This window comes from Papaver somniferum, chromosome 9 (genome assembly GCF_003573695.1).
Source record: "Papaver somniferum cultivar HN1 chromosome 9, ASM357369v1, whole genome shotgun sequence".
Lineage (NCBI taxonomy): Eukaryota > Viridiplantae > Streptophyta > Magnoliopsida > Ranunculales > Papaveraceae > Papaver > Papaver somniferum.
Window position 1 is genome coordinate 65,757,259 of NC_039366.1, and position 20,004 is coordinate 65,777,262.

The window sequence follows — 20,004 nt, forward strand, 5'->3', positions numbered from 1 at the left end:
ATATTACATTCATCTTGTCAGTTAATTTCCTAGGCATGCGTAAAACTGACATATAGTGAGTAGCTGGAGCTCATACAACATTTTGATTCAATATAGTTTTACCCGGGGAGTTGAGAAACTTGGAATTCGAAATGGATTATCTGTATATTAATTTATCAAGTAAATGGTAAAAGAGTTGATCTTACATTTTTGAAGCAATAGCGGGACTCCGAGGTACTTTTCTTGGAGAGCTATTCTTCTAAGCAATAGTAAAGTATATTAGTGATTTCAGACTTAACATGCCCGGGGACGTTAGGACTAAATGCAATCGCAAGCGACGTTTATTGCTCGGCCAGAAGATTTAATAAAGTGTTCAATGATGTTTTCTAATTGTCTAGCTTCTTTAGGTCTCGCTCTAATGCTATAAGGCAGTCGTTAGCGAAAAACAAATGAGAGGTAGATGGGTTAGCTATAGTTATCTTAACTCTATGGACCTAGCGTCCATCTTCCTCCTTAGTTATGCTTCTCGATAAAGCTTCCATACATAAGAAAATTGAGTAATGGTATATGATTTAACCTCGATAAATAAATACACCTGGGACAGGAAAGATATATTCGTTTAACGAGGTTATTTGTTTATAGAATGAATATATATATATATAGAGAGAGAGAGAGAGTAATTTTAATTCTTACATATTTAATTTTAATGTTTATGATCCAGAAATTGATAAATTAGAAGAAGATACTAATAATTAACTGATGTCATATTTTTTGAACTATCTTAACAAGAATATTGTTGTGGTTACGAAATAAGCTAGGGACGAAAAAATATCGAGTCGGTAATAAATTATGAAAATGATCATGAACTAGATGATAATAGTGTCACATCAAATGTGTCATCAAGAGAGACATTTTAAACAATAAGCACCATAAGAAAAAGTAAATTGCTATAATACGACAAAAAAATCCTAAAAGTTATACGTGCATTGCAAAAAAATATTTAAGGATGTGTTGCATTTTAAATTAGGCGGAAGTAAAAAACAATCAGCTTTAGATTTATTTTTCGAAAAAAAATTACTTCTTACACGAGCATTGTTGATTGGATAAAGTATTTTGATTTATTTATATATTGTATATTTTTTGTATGAATTTAGTGATTATCCGTTTATATTTTCATTGATGCATTAATGCATTCCGTTTAGTGATTATCCGTTTATTTATATATTGTATATTTTTTTTAATTCATTAACGCATTTAGTGAGGTTATTCAGTCAGTCCTTTTATCCATGTGGGGATCGAGAAAAATTATTTATTTCACCTGGTTATTCAATTATCGAGGAGGTTAGAGGTTAGACTGTAAAAATATTAGCTTGGGTCATGGGTAAATGGTGGGTGCGGATTTTGGATCAGTGGAGATTCGGGCCCAAATTTCACATACTTTATTGAGCGAACCTCACAGAAATTACTATTCTGTGGAAAGGTTCAGTAGTTGCAAAACTCTGTAAAAAGCATACAAAAACGGTAGAGTTGGACTCGCCCGACCAGGTGAGTCAACTAAACCCAATAACCGAGGTAGCCTTACTGATGGACCGCAGAAATAACCGAGGTAGCCTTGCTGATGGACTACGTAAATAATTCGGGGTACCTTTACTGGTAGACTAACTAAATAAATCTGGTATCTTAACTGCTGGATCGCATAAATAAATCGGGTACCTAAAAAATGATTGATAGACCACGTAAATAATACCAACACTGTCAAATCCATTTACAATGTTATTCAAAAAACTAAGAACTGGTGCAACAATGACAAATAAGCGCCCTGCCTGAGAACTTGCAAATCTCAAATCGATTCATGTCCCCCCAAGATCTGCAATTGATACTGGAACTTACATTGCCAAACCTTCCAATAAGGAACCCAAATAAATTTTGGAATATTTAAGACAAATTTCCTCAATGTTCACAGCTTTTAATATCATTTTCATCAAACTAGGCTACTGCAGCGCCAGAATAGCCCAAGAATGCATCATAGCTAGGCTGCCAGTTAATCGAACAAAACTTCATTGCAGTAGTTCGAGTTACACCTCTCCAGGTGTCAACCGAAACAAAATCATTAGGAACCACAAGTCTGTAAATGTACTAGGTTGACCCAGCTGAGACTGAAAACTTCATTTGGTAGAATCCAAATTGTTTTTAATTGAAATTGAATGTTACTAAATTGGTTACCTCTTCCCAACCTTGAGGAACCGAAAATGTGTATGGAATGATTGGACTTCATCCTACACCACACCCTCCTGATTTCGCATCTGGCCTTCTATATGTCCTTAACCTGTCTGAGCAATTTCTTTTCATATTAAGTGGCACCTACATATATGTTACATACATTCACAAAGATGCAAAAAAACACCAAAGGGCACACAAGTGGACTCTTTAACTAATTTTAGTGTTCAATATTGCAATTACAGAACATGAATTGACAAGACCAAGCTTGTTGAAAAACCAACCTTGTTCGTCAGGATCGGATAAACCAGGAACTCTTCCAGCTAAAAGTCCTTGTTTTAAAACAGCTAATCCATCACTTGGAAAACTCCCCATAAGAATTGATGAAGAAACTAAAGAAACCTCAGAAACCAAAGCTTCTCTTCTCTTCAAAAACCCATTATTCTTCTCATTAACATTAACACAATATCTATCTTCATTAGAGTCTAAACTAGATTTTGTTCTTGAAGAGTATCAGGGACAGTTCAAGAGTTTAAATGCTATTCAAATGATTGATTCCAATTCAATCATAACAATCCCAACTTCATGTCATTTGTAATTGCATACTCAGAGCACAACCCAATTGCAACTGCAACCAACACAGCTCCATGTAGCCAACATCCATACAACACCACCATTACTCAAAACTAAAACTTCAAACATATCTCCATTTCACATTCATCTGCACCACTACACAACATTCTTCTTCATGTAACTCACATCAATACTAGTTCCCCTGTATTTCCATACAATCAGGACCAATAACCTTCAAATTCCTCTATTTCCTCCATGAACCCTAACTTCAATTTCCAACAGCAACTCTATCATCTTCTTCATGTCCTGCTCCAATGAAAAACTCAGCGAGTAAGTGACAAATGAATACTCATCTCTGCAGATTCATTGCAGAGACTTCAACAGATTCGCAGCTGAGCAGATACAACTACAACCTACTTTTGTCCAAACCATCCCCTTAGCCTGCAATTTCACACCTTCTACTGTCCACACCACCACCACTTCAGTAACAAATAACAGTTCCCAATCCAACCTAGTCCAAACTATAACTATTGTCCAAACAACAAATGGCACGACAAAATAAATAGATAACATGTTTCAGATGATCATATAAAATAAATTGAGTATCATACTAACGATGATCATATAAAACAAATTGGGTACCATACTAACACGGTAGTATAAAATAAATTGGGTAGGATGTTCTCATCTACCGGCGTCATATTGGCCATCGACCAAATAGTCACAGAGCTATATAATCTCGGGAAACAATATTTTTAAAGTTGTCGAGAACCAGTATATACACAGACACAACTCCCAATTTCCTTGTACAACTAGCTAGTGCCATTTGACCTTACACGAAGTGAGTAACAAAGATTCATGAAGAACCAAGAAAACCCTTGTACACTTTGCATACTCCACATCAAGTCCAAAGTAAGTTCACCTTAAAATAGATATATTGACAGTAAAAAGCAATTCTGAACTCAGGAACCCTAATATTCACATGCAATCACCTTAAATTGAAATCCTTAATTCTTCAATTCTTCCTCAAAACAATTCCATCACATCTAATTAACTTGATTGTGTTCCTCAATCAACAAAACCCAGCCCCCAATTCTTCTCATACATCATTAAATCAACTTTATATCAGTTCTATAAGAAATCATAATTCTTCGATCTGCAATGGAATCATCTTTAGAACTTCAATTAAACCTTTACCCATGTTTCTTCATCTAACAATAATTCTATTTCATCTTATAAATCCTCAAAACATTACTCAGACTTGTAAACCCTAATTCAGCTTTTCTCTGTTTAATCACCGCAAAAGAAATCCTAAAAATCTTTAATCTCTTCCTCCCTAAATTACATCGACAACACCTCCTTCACCATCTGAATAATTTCATCAGTCAATATCTATCTAACCCGATCTCAATTCCATTACTCGACTCGTACAGGAAGAACAGAGAAGAAGAACGGAGAAGAAGAAAGAGAAAGGAGAAGAGAAAATGACTTTCTTTTGCGAATGGTTTTGAGATAAGACCACTGAGAGCAACTGCAGTGGTGCGAGTATAACCAAAGATTAAAGACCAAAAAAAACGACCAAAAAATAGTTTAGTCTGCAGTGTGACGCTACGGGACGAAGATTAAATTTGATCGAGCGTAAAATAAATCACCGCGTGAAAACGGGCGGATAATCCAGTTACGTTTGATTTCTGGGCGGACATATAAATTACGTTTGAGACGGGCGTACGTTAAATTTACGCCTGACGACAGGCGTAAATATAAATTACGTTTGATGTGGGACGGGTTTCTAAATCACGCCTGAGTAGGACGGACTTTTGGTGTACGTCTGAGTGAGACGGATTTTTGGCATACGCCTGAGTGGGACGGAGTTTTGTTGTACGCCTGATGATAAATGTGGCGTAACAAAATTTCACGCTTGAGTGAGAGAGCCATTTGTGCAGCAAAAGATTTAAACTTTCTATACTTGGAATTGTTTTTAATACTGAATGAGGTTTGGGCAAAGCTTTATGGGTAATTAACATGAAACGAATGAGATCTCTAATAGTAATCAAATGGGTTTCACTCATTTCTCTGTAGGTTCTAATGATCAGGCGTAATACAAAATGAATAAAAAAGTTTTGTTGTACAAATGTCCGTCTGATTATGGTCAGGCGTAATACAAAATGAATGGACGTAAAATCTATGTCCGTGGGTGGGACGGAGTTTTGGTGTACGCCTGACTGTGACGGAGTTTTGGTGTACGCCTGAGTGGGACGGAGTTTAAATCAACGCCTGGCTTCGGGCGGATTTTTCCTTCACGCCCCATGAAACGTACATTTCAGTTACGTCCGTCTCAAACGTAAAATTTAATTACGCCCGTCTAACAAACGGATACCAAATTTACGTTCGTTAACAAACGTACTTTAAATTTACGCCCACCAACAAGCGTAATTCAAATTTACGCCCGACTATATTAGGATTTGGGATTTGGTCTCGACCAAATATGGTCTGGGATTTGGTCTTGATCTGGGATATGATCTTTACTCCGTCCCACTGCGTTACAAACTCAGCCCAAATTTTTAGTTATACTCGCCCACTGTGGATGCTCTGAGTTAATGAATTAACCCGACCAGGGAGGGCAGGTTAGACACAAAACGGGATTTGTTGACTCACCTGGTCGGGCGAGTCCAACTCTACCATAATTGTGAGCTTTTTAAAGAGTTTTACTTTCACTGAACCTTTCCACGGAATAGTGGATTTCTGTGAGGTTCGCTCTACTTTATTTTAGGCTTTTAGCCAACATACATGCTCAACAACAAACAATTCTCTTTCCCTCTCATTTCCTCTCTCTCTCATTTTCGAGATCTGCAACCTCACATGCCAAAAGAAATCCCTCAGCAACATTGGCTATCCCTCGCAATAGCATCACAAGTGCAATAGTCACCACCAACGAACAAAAAGACTATTATTTACTAATTACCATCAGCGCTCATTTGCTATTTCAAGAATTTAAAACTCCATAACAGGTCGTATTAGTTCAGTTCAATTGCCGTTAAGCAGTAAAAAATTAGTACTAGCTATAGACACATGGGATTTGGTATTTAATTAGGACAGCAACAACCGAAATACAGGTTAAGATTCCTCCGGATAGAGCATTCCTCTGAATTTTTAATTATTTATCGGCAACAGATCTCGGTCGTCACTGACACTGAACAAAGAAAGAACCTCACAGAGATACAGAAACAGCTTTGTAGTGGAAGAGACTAATCGAAGACAATTATAATGGTGTCGGCTGGAAATTTTGGTCTATGTGTACATAGCCTAACAACAATCTTAGTCGCCATCTTTGTTGTCATTTCTGTTTATCTGATAAGCGAAAGTAGACGGCACTTCTTTGAAGGTATCAGCACAATGTCCAGAACCACAATGAAGAGTTACAACGAGACGATAATGAACAATGAGACACCATCGTCAAGTTGTAATCTCTTTTCAGGCAAATCCTTTGTATTCTTGGAAACAATGCTCCTTCTTGATGGATGAGTTTGCCTGTGAGAAGTTTGAAAGAAAGGATTTAAGATATCAGAATTGGATATGGCAACCAAACCAGTGTGACTTACCAAGGACACAATTGTTTTTCAACAACATGTCACCAATTGTTAGATATTTTGTTGAATTTATGACGAAAATTAAGAAGGATTTTGATGATGAAGAAGTGGGAAACTAATAGTTTCTACTCACTCTCTTTTCTTTTTCATTAATCTCTCTCAATAATAATTTCTCTCTTTATACATGGTCAATATAAGATCATGGAGATAAGACGATATGTGGACATCTATTGTCCATACAATTCTACTACTACTCATATTTTTACACTCCTATTACATTTGAACATTACATTAACACTCAATAATCTCCTCCTTAATATGATGTTCTACAACTCCAATTAATTCTCTAAAATTTTGAAACTTGCCTTTGGGAAGTGCCTTGGTGAATATGTCCGCTAATTGGTCTTCCGTCTTGCAATACTTGAGTTTTATCTTGCCATCTTCAACCTCTTCTCAAATGAAGTGATACTTGAGTTTGATGTGCCTTGCTCTACAATGCTCAACCGAATTTTTGGACATAGAAATTGCGGATTTGTTGTCCCAAAAAAATACAGCATGAGATGTAGTTATTGATGCCGAAATGTACTCCGCTTCCACCATGGATAGAGCTACGGTTTCCTGCTTCTTTGATGCCCATGTAAATATACCCGAAACAAGAGAAAAAGCATACCCTGATGTACTCTTCATGTCATCGATGCATCCTCCCAAGTCGCTATCACAATAGCCAACTAATTTGACATCCAAATTTCTAGAATACATGATTCCAAAATTAATTGTTCCTTGTATGTACCTCAACAACCTCTTTGCCGCGCCAAGATGTAGATGACTAGGTGAACTCATGAACGTAGAAAGCATACTTGAAGCAAACATGATGTCGGGTCTTGTATGTGTAAGGTACAACAAGTTTCCAATAAGACCTCTATAGTAAGTCTCATCAACTTTTATTCCTCCATCATCTTTCTTGAATTTCTCATTCACTACAAGTGGTGTAGATGTGGGGTTGCAACCAAGCATACCAAATTTCTTCAACACCTTTTCGGCATACTTGCTTTGAGAAACGAACACTCCATCTTCACTTTGATGAACTTCTATACCAAGGAAGTACTTGAGCAAACCCATGTCACTCATCTCATATTCCATCATCATTTCTTTCTTGAATTTCTCAATCATATGAGCATCATTACCCGTAAAGATAAGATCATCGACATACAAGGCAACAATGAGAATAGACGTACCTTTTTTCTTCACATATAGTGTAGGCTCACTCTTGCTTTTGTTGAAGTTTTGCCTTTTGAAGTATCCATCTATCTCACTATACCAAGCTCTTGGTGCTTGCTTGAGGCCATACAAAGCTTTTTTCAACTTGTATACCTTGTCTTCTTCTCCTTCAATCACAAAACATTGTGGTTGTTCTACATAGACCTCTTCATGGAGTTCTCCATTCAAAAATGCCGATTTGACATCAAGTTCATAAAGTAACTAACCTCTTTGGAAGCCATAGAAATCACGGATCTAATGGTGTCAAGACGAGCAACCGGTGCAAAAGTCTCATTGTAGTCCATACCGGGTTGCTGTGAATATCCCTTTGCTACCAACCTTGCTTTGTGCCTTTGAAGCGATCCATCCGTATTGTACTTCACCTTGTAGATCCACTTCACACCAAGAAATTCTTTTTCACTTGGCCTTGCTACTTTCTCCCATGTATCGTTATCATTTATGACAACAACTTCTTCTTTCATAGCCTTTATCCAAACCGGTTCTTTTGATGCTTCTGCAAAATTTTCCGGTTCAACCGTACAATAGTTACATCTTTCATACACTTCACTCAACCTATGCATCTTCTTTGGTGCCTATGGTGGTAATGTTGATGCACTAGTACTCGAAGACATACTTGGAGATGCTCTTTGTCTTGTATTTGGAGGTGTTTGAGGTAGTTCTTCCTCATTTTCTTCACCTTCTTCAACTTCATTTGTTGCTGAATTTTCTTGCTCTTCATAAAGAATAATGGTTCTCTTCTCAATTTTACCTTCTTTCCAATTCCATGAAGTTCCTTCATCAAACAAGACATCACGACTTGTAATCATTGTGTGGTTCTTCAAGCTAAACAACCTATAACCTTTTGATTGGAGGTTATAGCCAAGTAATACACATTTCTCACTTGATTCATCAAGCTTTTTTCTCTTCACTTTAGGAATTTGAGAATAACACACACTACCAAAAACTTTGAGATGTCTTATCGATGGCTTTCTCCCACTCCATGCTTCAAAAGGAGTTTGGTTCCACACGGCTTTTGTTGGACACCTATTCATCAAGTAGACGGTGGTGTTAACGGCTTTGGACCAAAACTCTCTAGGCATACCCTTCTCATAAAGCATGGACTTCGCCATCTCCATCACGGTTTGGTTCTTTCTCTCGGAAATACCATTTTGTTGAGGAGTATAACCCACGGTTAGTTGCCTTTGCCTTCATCTTCACAAAATTTATCGAACTCTTTGTTGTTGTACTCCTTGCCTCTATCACTTCTCAAAACTTTGATGTAGTGACCAATTTTCTTTTCAACAAGGCTCTTGAACTTCTTGAAGATGCAAAAAACTTCGGACTTTTGTCTCATGAAGTACACCCAAGTCATACGACTAAAATCATCAATGAATAAGATAAAGTATTTATTACCTCCATGAGTCGATGTCTTCATTGGTCCACACATATCGGTATATACCAAACCAAGAAGTTCTTTTGCTCTCCATCCTACATTTTTTGGGAATGGTTGGCGATGTTGTTTCCCAAGTGCACAACCTTCACACACTCCATCCTTGTGGTTGATATGTTGTGGAAGTCCTTGCACCATGTTCTTGTTGGAAAGCACCTTGCGGCTATTGAAATTCAAATGCCCAAGCCTTTTATGCCATAACCATGTTTCATCAATGGTTTCCATCCTTAGTGCAACATTTCTTTGCTTTTCAAACACAATTGGAAAGCTTCTATTTTTCTCCATTTTGATACTCTTCATGACTTGTCTCTTGTTGTTGTGATTCTTGTCATAAATGGTGCAATATCCATCTTCAAAACGAACCGCATACCCAAGCTCCACAAGTTGCCCAACACTAACCAAGTTTTGTGCCAAGTCCGGAACATATAACATATCTCTAATGTATTTTGCTCCATTGATGGTTTGCACACAAATGGTACCTCTTCCGTTAGCTTGAACCATATTTCCATCCCCCATCTTCACAAGAGAATTTATGGAAGTATCCATATCCACAAACAAGTTTTTTTCACCGGACATATGAGTTTTGCAACCACTATCCACAAACCAAACTTCACTTTTGGAAGTTACCATGGCACTTTGACAAGCATAAAACAAATTTTGTTTATCCTTTTTTTCTTCAGCTCTACCGGCTTGTTCTTCATCTTCTTTGTATCTACAATCTTTCTCCAAATGTCCATACTTTTTGCAATTGCGATATTGTGGTTTTCCTTTGTTCCAACAATTCTTCTCCAAGTGACCATTCTTCTTGCAAAAATTGCATCTTGGTACTTGAGACGAATCACTCTTTGTATAGTTGTTGGAATTAGCTCCTCCTTTCTTCCATTTTCCTTTTCCTTTGAAGTTTGATGTTGATTCACCCTTGAACTCATTTTTCTTTGTTGCTGATTTTTTTGAATCCAAGTTGAATTTTGATTGAATGCACTCACTTTTCGGAGTGTCTTAACAACCTTTGCTCATATACCTTCAGGGAAGCCCATAACTCTTGCGACTTTAATGTTGAGAAATCTTTAGTCTCTTCCAAAACCGCCACAATGGGTTCGAATTTTTCCGGCAAGCACATCAATATCTTCTCACAAATTCTTCTTTCCTCCATCTTCGCACCACACATCATCATATTATTAACAACTTCAACTACTCTAGAAGAAAACTCGTTTAAACATTCATTCTCATTCATTCTAAGATTCTCAAAATCTCTTCTATATGAATGTAATTTTAATTCTCTTACCTTCTTATTGCCTCCAAACTCTTGTTGAAGAATATCTTAAGCTTCTTTAGCTTTAGGAAAATGAATCACCCTTGGTAGAATAGTTTCTCCAACTCCTTGTTGGATGTACATGGATGCTTTTGCATTCTTTTTCCTATTCTCCTTAAGTAAATCCTTTTGGGTTTGATCTAAGTTTGATGTATCTTCAATTTCATCATACCCATCTTCAACAATCTCCCACACTTCTTGAGACATGAACAAGGTTTTCATTTTAATTGCCCAAAAATCATAATTTTCTCCATGAAAAAGTGGTATTGAAGGTTGTTGAATTGAATGTATTGATTTGAGTAGCTACTACTTGCCATTGATTTAATTGAAGATTGATTGAAAAATTGGATTTTTTCTTTTCTAGATCTAGATTTTAAAAACTTTGAATGTTGTTGATTTTTGAGATTTAATGGGTATTTATTGATTTTTTTTCACTCACCAAGATCAAATCTAATACCAACACATGATTGGTATCATCTCTATTTCTTTGTAGTGTCATCTGTTCTACTCTTAATTGCATGGAAGCACATTTAGATTTACAGTTTCCCAATAATCAAAATGTTGCAGGGCAGGTAAACGGGGAATGAGAAAAGAAGGAAATTGCTACAGCGAAACAAAACCGATATTACAAGAACATTACTGGGACATATCCAGACATTATGAAGGTCGTGGAGAGTATAATCAGCGAATTAAAAGTTATAGGTGTTGACGTGCAAATATTGAATATCACACAACTATCAGAATACAGAAAAGATGTGCATCCTTCCATGTATAAAAGGCTATGGGTTACTTTAACTCTAGAACAAATGTTAAACCCTGCTAGTTATTCTGATTGTATGCATCCCTGGTACTTGGAATGGACTCCTTTATGCTTACATAATATAAACTTTAAGCTTAAAATTAAAGAGTTTGTGTCATATCCGGTTATATGTAGCTCACCCCACATGAAGGGACGGCACAAGCGATGTAAAAACAGCTGGTTGCTTCTGCATAGTGAGTAGAATAGTCCCGCACTTGGTATTAGCGTGTACGCAACTCAAAATTCACATCTCAAAACACATTTCTCTTCTATTCCTTGTCCTGGCTCCCGAGTCGGACTTCACCAATAATTGGAGTAAACTAAAATAAAATAAACGGGAATCCAAGTTTCTTTCTCTCCACCAATAGAGAAAAAATGGCATTAATTTTATCAACTACTAAAATCCCACTATCAAAACCCTTGAAATTCAACCAAAACCCTCTTTTTTCCATTAAAGCTCTCAACTTTTTGCCCTTTCTCACACCCCAGACAAGAACCAGAAGCAGAAGTGGAAGAGAGAATTCTTCTTCTGTTAAGTTAAGAGTTGCTACAACAGATTCATCACCATCAACATCATCGTCTTCAAATGAAGAAGAAGATAAAGAAGAGAGTACTTCTTCTTCTTCATCATCTAGTTTTTCATGGAGAGGTCATTGGTATCCAGTTTCTCTAATTGAAGACTTAGATCCCAGTCGTCCAACTCCATTTCAACTTCTTAATCGTGAAATTGTGTTATGGAAAGATAAATTGACTGGTGATTGGATTGCTTTTGACGATAAATGTCCTCATCGCCTCGCTCCCCTCTCGGTAATTAACCAAATTATACCCTCTTTTTCTTGATTATAAACCATAATTTCCTCAATTTGTGTCTAATTTTGCTTGTGATTTTGTTGTAGGAAGGAAGGATAGATGAAGATGGGAATATACAGTGTTCATACCATGGATGGTCGTTTGATAAGGCTGGATCTTGTGTTAGAATACCACAAGCTTCAAATGAAGGACCAGAATCTCGCGCTGTCAAATCGCCAAGAGCTTGTGCTAAGAAGTTTCCAACACTGGTGTCTCAGGGTTTACTATTTGTTTGGCCTGATGAGAATGGGTGGGAGAAAGCTTCTTCAACTAAACCTGCAATGTAAGTGTGCTAACTATTTTTGAACTCAGTAGTCAGTGCCATGCTTAGTTAAAACGGTGTGCAGGTTTGAGCATGATTTTTGGCATACTAGTGAACTAATTAGACTTTTTCTTAAATGTGTTTAGGTTGCCTGATGATTTTAATAGCCCTGAGTTTTCAACTGTATCGATTCAACGGGATCTTTACTATGGTTATGATACGCTAATGGAGAATGTCTCGGATCCTTCTCACATTGATTTTGCGCATCACAAGGTATGTATTTGTTAGTCTATTAAGATAAAATTTGTAGACTCAAGTTGACAAATTAGCTAATGGATAGAATTGAGGAAGTGTTATCTGGTTGATAAAGTAAATTTGAGTTTGTTCTTTCTCATCTTTTAATGAGCAAAGTTGCTCTAATGTTTCATTAATTTCCATAATTAACTATCTCCAATGAACGCCAAAACAAGAACAAAATTTTGAAATAACAACAAGAAGGAAAATGTTAGCGGTTGCCAAGCAACTACTCTGTGGGATGAATGAAGCCCGTAAGACTTGATTTAATTTGCAACAACTGCTTCAAAAGCTACTCTAGGAGGAATGTTTTTATCTTGTGTGAATGATATAATCACATTGTAGCTCAAAATGTGTCTTCATATAATCTTAGTTTATATGAAAATAAACAGTATTTAACTAATGAATGTGGTAGCATTTTTGAGTTAGTATTTAAAATAAGCTGTTTAACAGTTGAGTTTGTATGGCCAATGCCTATTTTATTCTAGATTAACAGCTACTCTAGAAAGGAAGTTCTTATAGTGCAAATGAAGTAATGACCATCATTATAGCTCAAAATGTATCTTCAAATAGTCAGTACGATTCTGGTTTGTATAGTAATTCCTTAGCCTATTAAGTGCAGTATACTAACGAATGTGGTGGCATTTTTGAGCTCTGTTAGCTAATTAAGGACAGTCACTTCTTTTAACAGGTTACAGGGAGAAGAGACAGAGCCAAGCCTTTGCCATTTAAACTAGAGTCTAGCGGTGCATGGGGATTCGCTGGAGCCAATGAGGGGAACCCACGAATCAGTACGGAATTTATTGCTCCGTGTTATTATGTTAATAAGTAAGCTACATATATTTTTCAATGAATTCTGAGATACCTATATATGATTACCATCATTTGAGCTTTTTGTTCTTATTTTGTTCTTTCCTTATATTCTTCACAGAATTGAGATTGATACAAAACTCCCGATAATTGGTGATCAGAAGTGGGCAATATGGATTTGTTCATTCAATATACCAATGGCACCGGGGAAGACTCGTTCAATTGTTTGTAGTGCTCGAAACTTTTTCCAGTTGACGATGCCTGGGAATGCGTGGTGGCAGGTAAGCTTCATTTCGTTTGAGTTATATCAACTATACTTCAGTTTTTAAGTTCCGGGTAGTCAATAGTCGTTACTGTTTTTGCATCTTGGATCTGCATAGTGCATGATATAATGGTTTCCTTTTTAAAATAGTATTAATCAATATTACTCTATTGAAGATTTCACTTTAACTTGCCCTTATGGCTCCTCTTTGGTCCCGTCAACCGAACCTTGTTTGCGTGCTTTGGCCTCTTCCAATGTGAAAATGAATAAGCTATACTGGCAGCTTATTTTTCTACATATAGCAGAGATTTGAATAGGAGCAGAGAGGCTCTAGCCTTGCTCAGCTCCATACCCCTCACAGATCAAATCTTTGTCACGGACTCACAATGATCTCGCCTCAGTCAAGAATGAAAGGCATTGTGAGTCTGTGACAAAGATTTGATCTGTGAGGGCACTGAGGGGTATGGAGCAGAGAGGCTCTAGCCTTGATTTTCGATCTCATTATCTATAAGATCCACTGGCCTTTCCTGTAATGATGTAGTGCCTTTTTGTGTATCGCTGATTTCTGGAGTGTTCAAGATTTTTTCAGTTAGAATGAAATGACAGAATATTTTGAGAAAAAGTCAAAACTGAAACTACACGAATGAACGATTCAAAGCAGATTTTCAATCTCATATTATATAAGATCCATTTGCCTTTCCTGGAATGAAACCACTATGTAGTGCCTTTTTGTGTGTCACTAATTTCTGGAGTGTTCAAGATATTTTCAGTTAGATTATATTAAATTGCAGCTTACTAGTAATGAAAGCTAAACAATGAGACAAGCATCAGATGCTTCAAACTTCCTCCATATATCAGTATTTCAATATGGTTTTCTTTTAGGGCATAATCAAGTTACAGGCTATAGTAGCTCAATACCTGAAAATCTGGGTCTGGCTGAGTGGGACGTTTATATAATCCCTAGTTCTGCTTTTGGACACTGTTCCTCTTTTTGGTTTCCTGTAGGAACACCTGTTCAGATTCAGGCCTTAATAATTTGAGGATGTGTCTTAGGTTTTGACTATCCTTGAAAATTCTGTACAAATACATGCATCATTTGAGAAGCAGTAAAGAACTAAATTTACTGAGACTACTTTCTGTTTGAGGAAAAAATTATCTGCAAAGAGTGCATATCTATCGGTGTCGCTAAACGTGTGGACTTAGTTGACAAGAGCATGAACTCAGAACTTTTACAAAACATGGTTTTGCCTATTCTCGGCCTCATATTTATGATTATGCTGTCACAGGTTACCCCGAGGTGGTTTGAGCACTGGACTTCAAATAAGGTTTATGATGGCGACATGATTGTTCTTCAGGGTCAAGAAAAAGTCTTTCTGTCTTCTTCTGATGTTAATGCCGAATACACAAAGATCACATTTACACCAACACAAGCTGACAGATTTGTCTTAGCTTTTAGAAATTGGCTGAGACGACATGGTAACAATCAACCTGACTGGTTTGGCAACACAAACAACCTTCAACCGCCACCTTCTACAACCTTGTCCAAACGCCAGGCAAGGATGACAGCAAACATTACTATAAGAAAAAGTTCATTAGTTGATATTCCAGGTTCTTGGCTCACAAATGTAACGTCCTTTTTTCTCTGCAGATGTTGGACAGGTTTGAGCAGCACACACTTATATGCTCGTCGTGTAGAGGAGCTTATACTGCATTCCAGACCTTGCAGAAAGTTTTCATAGGCGCCGCTGTAATTTTCTGCTCAACATCAGGGATCCCATCTGAGATACACCTTCGCATTATCCTGGGCGTACTTGCATTTCTAAGTGCTGGTTTGGCTTATGTGTTTCATGAGCTCGAGAAGAATTTTGTGTTTGTTGATTATGTACACGCAGACATTGATTAGACCAGAAGAAAACTAGAGTATATAAAGTACACCAATTCCGTAGGGTGAGTATATAATTTTTATTCTTAATCAGTGTACAATGTAAAAAAGCAGGTAGATAGAATAGAATTGTAGAAACTTAAGTTGCATACAGGAAACAAGTAACTTATCCCCTTTAAGTTCGTTTACGTAAAGCTTTGTAGAAATTAAAAATTCTGTACAACATTCTGTATGAAACAGTTGCCTGATTATTCTGTGGATAACTACTTTTTGGGTGACTACAGAACCTGCTTTTAAGGCCTTCATTTTTGTTGTAGACGGAAAAGGGATTTTTCATGTGCTGATGTAACAAAACAAGTTTTCTTCCATGAACACTTTGAAAACCTCCCAGATCATAATCCAGAGAGAATCTCTCAAACATTCATTTCTATGAACTGATTCATACAATCAGAATTAAGATTTACAGTACACAAATAACTTGCACTGCTCCTTAAACAAAACTGCTGGCCCTACAAATTAACCAAGGGAGATTGGCAGTGGGGCATGAGAAGGAGAACCGTTATAGCAATGAAGGCATAGGAAATATAGGTGTAATAAAAAAACAAGAAATCACCCAATACAGTAGCTGTGAAAGGCTAGGTACCAAGACAAACACCAGCAGCGAAAGTCTAAGCGAAATGTATCATAACCAGACAAATAACTGGAACAACTTGGTGAGAAAAACAAGAGCGTTGAAGATGATTTGAGACCAACAACAAGAGCTTTCTTTGAAGATGATTTGCGGCTAACTGCTTGAATGAATCTCGCATTTACTGCCACAATTAGACAGCCTTACATGATCCTGCAATTTGTATTTGCTCCTCTCTGGCATATCAAGTCAAATGCATCATCACTTTTTCCATTGAACGGAAGCCATTCAAATTCCTGCCACCAATCAAGTTAATGCTTCACCTGTTCCTGCTTCACCTATTCCACCCACAGGCAAGTTCAAACTTAGTTACATTCATAAATCAAAGCTCAGACCCCAGTTGGTGATTTCTTAGATGATGGAAGATTTATATTGCAAGTCAATCAAAGTTGCAGGCAATGTGAATCTCCACACATAAGAAGAGACTACAAGGGGCTGACTGTATGATAATTAATGCATAAAAAATTCAACCAGCTAAACAGCCACTAAGCTTCAATTTATCCATAGAGTAGCATCTAAATTGACCTGGTCCATGGAACTCAATCAGAGACTAACTGGGTCTATGGAACATCGCCATCTTACACTATTTATTTATTAGGGTTTTGAGCAAACCCGTCAACTAAACTTGTTCTACTAAGCTAGGTTAAACTAAAGCCAGAACAACAGGAGACACAATTTGCACACGTTCATGTAGACTATGTGCTTTAATCTCCATCCATTTAATACAAGCAAGTGAAGAGAGTGGCATTACAAAAGGAAAAAAAATCCAAAATGAAAGTGTACTGTACGTTTGTTACAGTGAAAGAAAAAAATCACCTTTACTACTAGACTTGTCCCAGCGATCCAAAGCCACTGATTGGCCAAATCTACAAAAAGAGCAGCTAAATAAAGTGAGCTTTCACTCCCAATTTAAAACTAGTGGCTAAAACGTTTGGGAACTACAAAATACCAAAAGCACTTCCGGTTGTAGCAAAAACGAATTAAGATGACATCAAAAACATTGAATTATACAGAAAAAAACTTATATTTTAGTAAATCCAAGGTTGCATTGTTGGTGGACAGGATGGTAACAGTAGATGTGATGAACCTGTTACAATGTTTAGAGAGAATTTGGCAACAGGACTGAAAGAGTTAAGCAGTTGAGACAATGATGGATGCCGTGAGGATAATAAGGTTGGTGAAATGGGTTCAGTCAGGGAGGAAATGTAAGTCCAAAACAATGTCGAATATCTACTAATAACTGATATCCATATCAAATTTGTATATTAAGTCTGATCAACAACACATCCGCAATTCAAATCTAGGCAGTAAGCATGCTTATGTAACAAACAAAAGAAAACTCACCCTACAAAACACCTTGCTTTGAATAAGACCGTACGGAACAGGACCGAATTGGCGTGAGTCTTGTGATATATGTTATCTCCTTGGATCCAAATATGTCCCTTTGGCACCTGTTTCAGACCAGTAAAATAGAAAACTTGAACAATGAGTTAAGAGAACATTATAAACATCCTTGAGACGAACTTGAATCAGATACTGAGTTATACTTGGGGGAAACTTAGAGATAAGCAACACAAAATTGAAAATTTCTTTTATAGGTTATTGCTTTCCTTATAGCGTTCTTTAAAAGAACTAATCGAACCCCACGTAATAACAACAAAGAAAAAAACAGACAGCCAAGTGAGATTATTTTTTATTTACCGTAATAGTTTGACATTTCTCAGAATTCTGCGGGTCGATTAAGTAAGTTACACTATCTCCTTCCATGCCCAAAATACACTTATTAATAGTCTTTTTAGGATTCTCAGGTGAGCGTACAAGAACTATATCTCCATTATTCACCTTTCCTAAACGAGGTGATATTTTTTCCCCCAAAACCAAACCACCTGTTAGACTAAAAGTTGGGAGCATACTAGGACCATACACCTGGAAAAGAGAAAAAACTGTCAAACACAATTTTTCCTTAATTTAGTGAGCCAGAGTATAAAATTGGTAGCAATTGCTTACAAGAGCAGGACTGCAGATGTAGGTGTTAGTAACATGAAGAAAGCAAAGAAGTTTCCCAACTAAAAATGTTCGATCAAATGCTTCTTTCGCAATGTCGATGCCGTTTCCTTTCAACAGATTCCTCAATCCATTCATCTCTCCAGCTTGTTTTTTCCTCTAGCCTGTTCGGTTTAAAATTTAAAACACACTTCATATATAACAAATTTAACACTTCCTATATAAGCACTAATTCTAATTGACATTTCATCGAACACTTTCATGGCATATGCAACCAATAATCACATACAACCCAAATTTAAGTAAACTAATTCATACCGAAGAAGAAACTCGAATAACAAAGTACCAGAATAATCACATAAACAGTAATATGATGGTAAAATTGATTACATAACTGTGAAAATCAAAATCTGCACAGGGTATGTAAAAGATTTACCTATTTTACTGATCATAAACCAGCTTCACTTATGCTTTTTGTCAAAACAAAAAAAAGTAAGAAAAAAAAAACCAACATCACTTGAGCTTTAATTTAAAGGCATTGAGTTCCCGGCCACGCAGCAGTACTCTCCAATGGAAACTGAGACACGGTCGCTACGCAGCAGTACTCTCCAATGAACAAAAAAGCTTGGCGCTCACGGTCGCTCGGCATCCCCACAAGGAAAGGAAAGGAGCGAACGAACTACAAGGTTGAACTACAGATCCTGTACGCTCAACTCGATGCTAGCAACACTGGTCTTTGGGTATATAAACCAAGGGACATTAGTAAAGTACACGATATGAGACTAAAGTTTTATAAGCTAAATAAAATACTTAGCCTTCAGCGCTGCATATAATATGGCAAGAGCGAGGGAGCTAATTGACAATGAAAGATGGAAAGATACAACTTAAGCAACAACCATTAGATCAGGAAACACAAGAACTCTATAATCTGTTGCAGATTTAGGGAGACTCATGGACTCTATTGGAGGAAGAGGACACACTACTATGCAAACTGGGATCAAAATCTTTGGTAAGGTAGAGCTACTTGTGGATAACTAACATCATTCTGTGTGCAACTTACCTTACAAAAGCATATGGGTAAAGTATATACCCCGCAAGGCACCATTTTTTTGCTTGGTTCGCTGTCCAAAATGCAATTACTAAGGTGGATAACCTGAATAGAGCGTGGAATAGAAAGGATGCAAAATCCCTTCTATTTTTTGCTGCTTTTTTTTATTAGTACAACAAAGAATTTCATATTATAAACCACAAGAAGGCACAAAGAAACCGAAGGGATCCTACCAGATGCAGCACCCTAGCAGAAAGAGCAGACTCACCAAAATACACAAAGAAGTGAGCGATAGGAAAGTGAAAGGGATGTTGGTTGCTGATCTCAGTAAAAACCAAGACCGCTAAAGAATTATTACAAGGGATTACTGTTGCCTAGTCACTACAAGAGCCCAACTACATTGTAAACTTTGATATGCAATCCAATATAAGTGCAGCGCTTTCATCCTGATGAGTATGTCTTGCGAATAGACAACCTCCTGAAAAGTGCAGGAAGTCCTTTGTTTCCACACACCCCAAAGGAAAGCGAAAGGAAAAACCACAGAAGTTCCCACATGATCTTGCCATTCTCGGTGAGCCCTTCAATCCAGTAACCTTAAAAAATATCTAAGATGATTTTGCTGGCAACCCAATCCCTGACTAAATTCACCCATGAAAAAATTTCAAACCAAATGTATTATAGGGCAGTGCATAAAAGAAGGGTTCCAAACTTAAGCATGAGGGAAAATGATA

The 20,004-nt window shown here is 37.0% G+C and overlaps 1 protein-coding gene, 1 long non-coding RNA gene and 1 pseudogene across 3 annotated transcripts; 1 reads left to right on the top strand and 2 right to left on the bottom strand.

The window, feature by feature from the left end:
- Positions 1-1,689: 1,689 nt before the first annotated feature.
- On the bottom strand, positions 1,690-4,263 carry LOC113310402. Of its 2 annotated transcripts, none has more exons than XR_003341128.1 (2): positions 2,481-4,263; positions 1,690-2,309 (listed from the first exon to the last, which is right to left on the bottom strand). It is a non-coding gene; the product is annotated as an uncharacterized LOC113310402 (long non-coding RNA). The 2 variants fall into 2 exon arrangements; XR_003341127.1 differs by having other exon boundaries at positions 1,690-2,340.
- Positions 4,264-11,441: 7,178 nt separating this feature from the next.
- On the top strand, positions 11,442-15,838 carry LOC113310446 (pheophorbide a oxygenase, chloroplastic-like). The gene is made up of 7 exons (XM_026559135.1): positions 11,442-11,981; positions 12,071-12,306; positions 12,432-12,558; positions 13,271-13,407; positions 13,511-13,670; positions 14,938-15,204; positions 15,300-15,838. The coding sequence occupies exons 1-7, from the start codon at positions 11,550-11,552 to the stop codon at positions 15,552-15,554; spliced, it is 1,614 nt and encodes a 537-aa protein (XP_026414920.1). The 5' UTR covers positions 11,442-11,549; the 3' UTR covers positions 15,555-15,838.
- Positions 15,839-16,109: 271 nt separating this feature from the next.
- Positions 16,110-19,336, bottom strand: LOC113310447 (annotated as a pseudogene).
- Between the last annotated feature and the right edge of the window lie 668 nt (positions 19,337-20,004).